The sequence below is a fragment of the Dryas octopetala genome, chromosome 4 (assembly GCF_963921425.1).
Source record: "Dryas octopetala chromosome 4, drDryOcto1.1, whole genome shotgun sequence".
Lineage (NCBI taxonomy): Eukaryota > Viridiplantae > Streptophyta > Magnoliopsida > Rosales > Rosaceae > Dryas > Dryas octopetala.
In genome coordinates this window covers 7,896,617-7,904,775 of record NC_141369.1, presented here as the reverse complement: position 1 = coordinate 7,904,775, position 8,159 = coordinate 7,896,617, and the positions used below count along the sequence as shown (strand labels likewise).

At 34.9% G+C, this 8,159-nt stretch overlaps 1 protein-coding gene across 1 annotated transcript; it reads right to left on the bottom strand.

Annotated features, from left to right (window-relative positions):
• Positions 1-495: 495 nt before the first annotated feature.
• LOC147286463 (tryptophan synthase alpha chain-like) lies at positions 496-4,796 on the bottom strand. Its single transcript, XM_086239625.1, has 9 exons — positions 3,896-4,796; positions 3,110-3,256; positions 2,915-2,980; positions 2,338-2,446; positions 2,061-2,137; positions 1,867-1,944; positions 1,393-1,470; positions 1,029-1,088; positions 496-857 (listed from the first exon to the last, which is right to left on the bottom strand). The coding sequence occupies exons 1-9, from the start codon at positions 4,082-4,084 to the stop codon at positions 723-725; spliced, it is 939 nt and encodes a 312-aa protein (XP_086095751.1). The 5' UTR covers positions 4,085-4,796; the 3' UTR covers positions 496-722.
• Between the last annotated feature and the right edge of the window lie 3,363 nt (positions 4,797-8,159).

Below are 8,159 nucleotides of genomic sequence, written 5' to 3'. Positions count from 1 at the left end.
AAATACAAGAAAAGATGTGACACATGGTGCACATCTAACGTGCCACGTTAGCATTAACGGCTAAGTCAGCATTTTTAACAGAGTTGTTGACAGAATAAGATAAAATGGGACACAAATGTAAGTTATAGGTGGTAATCTGGGACAAAAAAACTTTCAGATGACAATATAAGAATGAGTTACAGTTTTAAGTGATACATCAGTAATTAAGCCAAATTAATTAACCAAGAATAACAACTCAAGCAGCCGTAACAATTGATAGTGAGTTCTGGTTCAATTTTGGCATGAGACATAGGCTCTTGGTTCAATTTTGACAGCTTAAATCTCAAATGGTCAACGGCCCAACAATGGGCGAATCTCAAATGTGGTTTTTGGTTCACATACTTGATTTTGTAGTAATAATTAGTATAATTAGGTTTAAGTATGATAATTCTCAGTATGTCACAGTTTAGATTAACCTAGCCATTGGACCAAAAAATGAGTTGGAGAAAACTAAGAGAAGAGAAGGATTCCTGCTGTCCATTAAGCTAATTCTTGGAACAGAAGAAGACTCATTTGCATTTGCCTCATCCGATCCGTACATCTTTTTTCTTTTGACAAAGCTCGTTGCAAATTATAACTGCAGCTTTTCACATTATTTGGACACATTTGCTTTAGAAAGGTCGGCTTTTGCAATAACAATGACTAATCTGGGGTTCAAAAGCTAACTTTGCTTTAAAATGTTATCAACGGAGTGCAGACTTTAAAGACTTGGTGAAAGTTTCCAGTTCCTTCAACCCTTCCTCAGGAGAGTTGGCTTCACCCAACAGCTTCACCATGGCGCTACCAACAATGACACCATCAGCTCCCCATCCTGCTACCTGTAACAACAGTCGTGATTCAGTACCTCGATTAAGGTAGAAGCATACTGCAATAGGCATTCGGATTGAAAAGAAGGCCAAAGGTTGGAGAGGGAGATGAGAGTGGGGGTAAGTACTCTACCGTGGGTGCAGGTGTGGTGTGAGGCAGTATGATTTATGTTAAAAACTAACCAGTTTCACATGTTCAGGCTTTGAGATGCCAAAACCAACTGCTACAGGCTTTTTTGTTGTCTGTCACAGAAAAGATGAGCATGATTACATAAGACAAAACATATTAGTTAAGACATCATATCAATTGCATAATGTTCTTTTAGCTACCCTTGCAAGGCAGCTCAAATACCAAGATGGGTGGTTGATTACACCCTAACCATCTCTTGACAGATTTCAAATCTGTCCATTTTGTATCTAAGACTTAAAAGGCATTAGGATCAATTTAGCAGTACCATTGCACTAAGAGGACTTGCATTTTCACCAAAATTAGTAAACCGAATTTCTAAAAGATTCTATACTGATAGACCTGATTAAGAAGACAAACCTCTTTAATTTCCTTTAAAAGGGCTGGAACTCGTTCACTCACAGATGCACGAGCACCGGTAACTCCGACTGAGCTCACCTATAATTCAAAACAATGAACAATTAGATGTGATTTGCAGAGTTATATTCACCTCAAGATAGAGATGAAAGAATTTCCATAAATAAAACATGTTCATGTAGCAAACACAACCCGCCAACTATTTATTGATTGGTGTTTAGCTTACACAATAAAAAAGAGAATTTGGCACAAACCACATTTAGCATCACCTTTCATGACATAAGTATAGCTAGTATGTATCTAATAGCTTCATTCTCTAATTGTAAGCTAAATGATAATCCCAGAAAATTGGACATACCACAACAGGTTTTGAAATCTAATTAGCTTACAAGATGCTAAGGATTGATGTGCTATTATTAAGAGAAAAAACCCTATAACTTTAAATTCAAATAAAGGACAGGAGAAAAGGAATCTTACCAGGTACACAAATCCTTCTGAAGCTTCGACAATGGCTTTCATTCGTTCCATTGGCGTAGTGGGTGTAGTTAGTAGTACCTGAAAATCATGCATGCGGATTGAATGTATTACGATTGCATCCATAAGGATAGAGGAGTTTGAAAAACACTGCACAATCCCAACAAATGAGTGGGAAAAAGTACTAAGAAACAAACCAATTCAATATTATTTTTCACAGCTTCCTTTCTCAAAACTTCCGTCTCTTCCAACGGAACATCTGGAACCACAAGCCCTACAAACAAAATGAAATTACGAATCTAGTCATAACTCTTATGGAAGTTCACAAAGCAGAAAGAGAACTAAAATGTAAGACCAATTTAAAATACCAAAGCTTCAACTAAGTACCCAAAATTAAATATAAAAAGTTTGCACTATTTGGTACCACCATATTGACAATGTTAAAAGATTCAGTAACAAATACTTATACATTACCATGTACACCAACGTCTTTAATGGTGGACATGAACTCTCCAATACCACGCTTCAAAATTGGGTTATAGTATGTAAAGAGAGCAATTGGGCAAGACAATTGCGGAATCACCTGTCCATTCAACAATGTTGACATAATACATTATTTCAACGTGAGAGGTGGTCAATGTGAAACAGAATTTATAAATGAAGTTGTTATACTTATAATCCCTCTAGCAACAACTTTACAATGTCACGATGTTTGTATGCATATCATGCCTCACTTATGAAGAAATAAGCAAGAAAAATGTGAATTCTTATTCCTACATCTCATATAGAGATATGTAGTACAGTAATATGAGAATAATTTAGATGCATAATCATCATATTTCATAGGTTGCAGCAAATCAAAGTGTATAGTAGTCACAGTAATAGTAATAAATTCAACATATTTTTCACTTGGGGATATAACATCAACAGCAATATCAAGTTTCATGTGCAAGTGCAACAAACACAAGTATTAGCATAAGTTACCTCCTTCAACATTGAAACACACTTTGATAGCAACAAAAAAGTAATACAACATTGTAGATAAAGTTACCTCCTTCAACATTGAAATAATTGCATTCAAATTGGTCCCTCTTGCCAACGAACGAGTGGCTGCAGCCTAAGCAATACCACACAAGTAAACGGATTAAAAAGCAGAAACCTACTGAGCATCAATTACCAAGAAGAATATGCACAACTATAAAATACCAAAAAAAAAAAAAAAAAAAACCAAAAAACACTGACAAACCTGTATAACAGGACCATCTGCTAATGGATCAGAGTAAGGCACACCTAATTCAATTATGTCCGATCCACAAGAATCAAGTACCTTCAGTGCTTCTGCCGTGATTGAAAGATCAGGATCACCAGCAGTGATGTAAGGGATAAATGCCACCTTCACAAAAGACATACTCATTAAAACAACAAAATCAGATAAATAAATCATCTCGTCTAAAATCAACCACAAATCCTAATCCTAAAATGAAATTCAGTGGAGACACCTAACTATTCCGATGTTGATTGGGTTTGAAGACTGCACCACAAATAACTATTTACTTAACTTATTGTTGAAATCAAACCTTGTGATTGATTCATCTAAAGGACTACTACAATAACAACAAAACTCATGGTAAATGATTTATAATTTCTATTTAGTTGAATTTAGTCAGATCTAGTAAACATGCACAACTTTTGGTCGAAGCCAAAGCGATCTCAAGAACAAGAACCAAAAAGAAGTCTCGTCAGTCAGCAACTCTTACCCGACCCTATTTGCCAATAAATGCCAACAAGGTAAATGTCAAAGGCAACACAAAATGTTGAATAATGTGCATTTGGCTGGTGATTAAGACCCAATTGGTAGTTTTCGACCAAAAAAAAGAGACCCAACCAGTAGTTTTCTCCGGAAATGGAAAGCCATGAATTTGTTCATGGTCTGTCTGCAAATTTTGCTGCAAGGCCTCAAATGAAAGAACAAACATGCAGTAAAAGCACACCAAATGACGAAATTTCTACAGTATAAGCGGAAATTGCTTACCTTGCCTTGCTCCTTCAATTTTGTGAAAGTGTCGGAGAGACTGGCGGCAGTGGTGGTTGTGAGAGCAGCCATTGAGGTCAACTTCTTGGTGGAAAGGGTTGATCTTTGGGACGGAGAGCGAAGAAGCAATGGGTTTTGAGGCTTCTTCAGTTGAAGAAAACCAGTTGCGGATTTGAGAGAAGTAGCCATTTCAGTTCAGTCCCAGTGAGGCTTTTGTAGGGTTTTCAGTAGCTTTTGTAGGGTGTTGTAGTGGTACAATATTTTAAGGATTTTTTTTTTTTTTTTTTTTTTCCAATTTTAGATAGGGGTGGACACTGTCCGGTTATACTGTTCGGTTCTGGGCCTCCGCAGCAAGCCAAGCCACCAATCAGAAATACAGATTCAAACCCTAAATAAAATTCCTAATTGAAATCCCGAATTCAAAACCCCAATTAAACCCCAATTCAAAACCCCAATTAAAACCCCAATTAAAACCCCAATTCTAAACCTAATTCAAAACCCAAATTCAAAATCCCGAATTCAAAACCCTGATTCAACACCCCAATTCAAACCGAATATCAAAACCAAAATCTAACCCCAAATCTAACCCCATATCAAACTCCATCTCAAACCCTAAAAGCAGAAACGAAACCCTAACCCCTAATTCCAAACACCCAAAAAACCAAAATCGAAACACAGTGAGAGGATGAGAGACACAGCTTCTTATGATTGAGAGAGATTGAGAGATGAGAGGGATGACTTCGAGAGATGATATCGATCGAGACTGTGAGACTGAGACTGAGAGAGTCGGAGACTTTGAGAGGGAGAGTTTGGTGGTGGTCTGCCGCCTAGCTCGCCGGCGTCACGCCGGACTGAGGAGAGAGAACAGGTGATTGGGGTTTGGTTTGGGCCCCAATTGACATTGATTCCTTATTTGATTAGGCCATAAGCAGCGGGCCTGAGAGTGTGAGAGTGAGAGTGAGAGTGAAGTGAGCGTGTTACATGGGTCTGGGTTCCTCTACATTGGGCCGGAGAGAGTGAGAGTGAGTTATTGAGTCCAAAAAGTGAGTGTGAAGCATGGGTTTGGATGAGTGCAATTTGGGCCGAGTGTAATGTGAGGTGGGGCCGGTCACGTGGAGCAAGCAAAGCATCGGAGAAGTGACAGACAGGGGGGGCCCACCGTGACAGCAGGAACCAGCCCACTCAACTGGGCGCGCGTGTGGGACAGACGGTACAAATTTTGTGACCGTTGCTAATTAACGGTCCAGATCCGTTGACCGTTGTTTTTTGATTTTTTTTAATTAAAGCAACTGCACTGGTGACGTGGAGAGAACTAGAACCTCCAAAAAAGAGACCATTGCTCATCCAACGGCTCACATGATTTGCCCGTTAATTTCAAATTAAAAAATTATAAAAAATTCATAAAAATTCAAAAAAAATTTGATAAAACTATTTGCCCGTGTCTTTGGTTGTTTAGTGTGGTTCCTTTATATGTTTGTTATCGCTCGGGTCATGAAATAAAATAAATTGTGTTGTGTTTACTATTTTTATGCATTTTGTTTTTTATTGCCATGATTTTTATGCATTCTAAATATTAAAAATATCAAACAACTTAAAAAATACATTGCTGAAGAGAAAATAAAGAAATTATAATTTGAGTAATAAAATAAAATATTCAATATTGACCTTATATAAAAGATCTCGTTAAAATAAAACCAATGATATAATTTTTATAAATATTTAAGTTATAAATTATAATTTAACCATCATTAAATCTAAACTAGGCTTAATTTAATTAGAAAATTACAAAAAAGTCAATAAAAAATTTCAATATTATAAATAAGTCAATACAAAATTTCATATCTCATATTAGTCAATGATATATTTTGAGAAATTACATTTTAGTCAATGCCTAGCCCATTTAAGTTACTAAGCCAAATCCACTTGTCTTATGTATTTTGGTGCATTGAAAAATATCAATTTGCTCATTCACTTTTTTATTACTTATGAGCGTAAAATTATGACGTTGTCCTTAATTTAGTTTTGGGTATAGAAATGGAGTGCAGTGTATATAAATGAGGTTTAGAGTTTAGAAATGAGGTTTATGGTTTAAAATTAGGGTTCTGGAACTTATGACTTATGGTTTAGGTCTGCCCAAAACCGGGGAGCTAAACCCTAGCCGTTTTGCTGTGTAACAGTCAAATACAAACCTAATACAAATCTAAAAATGAATAGTAATGAATGTTTATTAATTGATTGTAATTCATAGTTTTTCATTTTGGTGAATAGTGACTAAAATGAAATTATAAAAAAGTGCAGTGATTAAAATGTAATTGTGAAAAATTTTATCGACTTATTTGTAATTAGCCATAATTTAATTATGTATAACTGTATTACTCTCAGCTATGACTCTCAGCATCACTGCAGCTTCAGCACATATGACTATCACTCTTAGCACTATTCAGATCATAAAAATACTATTCAGGCCACTGTATTACTCTCATACTCACTACGCCATTGTGGATGGCCTAAGAGAGTTACTATTTACACACTTTTTTTTTTTGCACACCCTATCACTTAATTAGTGAATTTACAGATTTGCCCCACTGTGAAAAGATCCTAAAACCCTCCCCCAACACACCCTAAACTCTCTTCTCTCTCCCTGACACTCTATGTTCTCTCTCATCTCTTGATGCAACCCATCTCTCTCAGATTTCCTCTGCCCGACAACGATCGCCGGTCTTATTCATGAAGCTTTACACGGTATTATGTTATACTTGTGGCTTTTTGACTTGAGGATTTATAATCTTAGTAAATAAATTGTTGTTGCGTTGCCTGTTACACGTGTTTGGGCATATAGAAAGGTGAAATTAATCTAAACCATGATAATGAGAATATTAGGTTAATCCGAGTGATTCAATGATATTATAAAGAAAATATAGGCAGGGTTGGAGAACTACTCCTATAAGATCTAATTCATTGGGGTTGGCCAGATTGGGGTTTGAGTAAATTGGGTTGATAATGATAATATTAGGTTAATCCGAGCGATTCAATGATATTATAAAGAAAATATAGGCAGGGTTGGAGAACTACTCCTATAAGATCTAATTCATTGGGGTTTGGCCAGATTGGGGTTTGAGTAAATTGGGGTTTATTAAAATAAAAAAAAATACATTAGGAAGGATTGGCCAAAAAAGAAAATAGTGTAATTAATAATAGATTTATTATATAGATAATTACTAATTAATAGAGTTTATGGTATAGTGTATAGGGTATATAGTATTTAATAGAGTTTAGGGTATAGGGTTATATACTTATATATGTTATATAATTGATTTTTTTTTTTTTTTTTTTTGGGTTGGGGATTGATAACTTGATATGCTATATAATTGATTACATATGTTTAGTTGTTTACTAATAGATATTATAGATTAGTATATTACATATAAATTATACAATTGATATGTATGTAAATATGTTAATTTATTAATACCCTAAACCCTATAGTCCTACACTTCGCTATATTGCGTGAGTAAAGGAGGAGTTTTCTTTGGGGCCCATTTAATTTAGTCTCATTTAAGTTAGAAAGACGCCAGCCCAAATGTAGGTTAATGGTCTTATTTAAGATAGTCTAGCTAATCCAGTGAAGCCTACCAAATACAGCCTTATAGTCATATACCCTATACCAGTATTATATAAACCATATACCATATATCTTTATAGTTTGATTAATTATATAATATAAACTATATACTATTATAAACTATATACTATCAAATATATAAATTATAAATTAAAAACTATAAGCTATAATAAACATATACAAACATATATAAACTATAATAGGGGGTTTGGTTTTTTGTTTACTCTATAATAGGAATTAAAACCATATATAAACCAATTAATATATATATATATATAAATAACATATATTTAATTATTCGGTCCAGTCTGGGTAAATTGGGTGTAAAACTGGAACCAATTCTATTCGGTCCGGTTCGATTTTTTCCATGGTGTTGACTTTTTTTGTCAACTCGGTTTGGTTTGGTTATACAGTTTTTATGCCCAACCCTAGTTGTACACTAAGCTCGCCATGACTCCTTATCTTATCTAATGTCTTGGCCGTTGAATTTCTTTTTTGCTTGACTCTCGGCCGTTACATTCCAGCAAAAGAAATAAAATTTTGAAAATTTTGAAAAAAAAAGTGATAAAAAAAAACTTTATTTTTTTTTTTCATTGACAATCAGTAGACACTGATACACTCTATCGAAATTTAATAAGCAAA

Excerpts from the sequence above, each read along its gene's own strand:
- LOC147286463 (XM_086239625.1), bottom strand. The coding sequence starts at position 4,084 with ATGGCTACTTCTCTCAAATCCGCAACTGGTTTTCTTCAACTGAAGAAG. Across the intron at positions 2,447-2,914 it reads TTATTTCAATGTTGAAGGAG|GTGATTCCGCAATTGTCTTG; the intron begins GTAACTTTATCT and ends TTGAATGGACAG. Across the intron at positions 858-1,028 it reads AGCCTGAACATGTGAAACTG|GTAGCAGGATGGGGAGCTGA; the intron begins GTTAGTTTTTAA and ends CTGTTGTTACAG.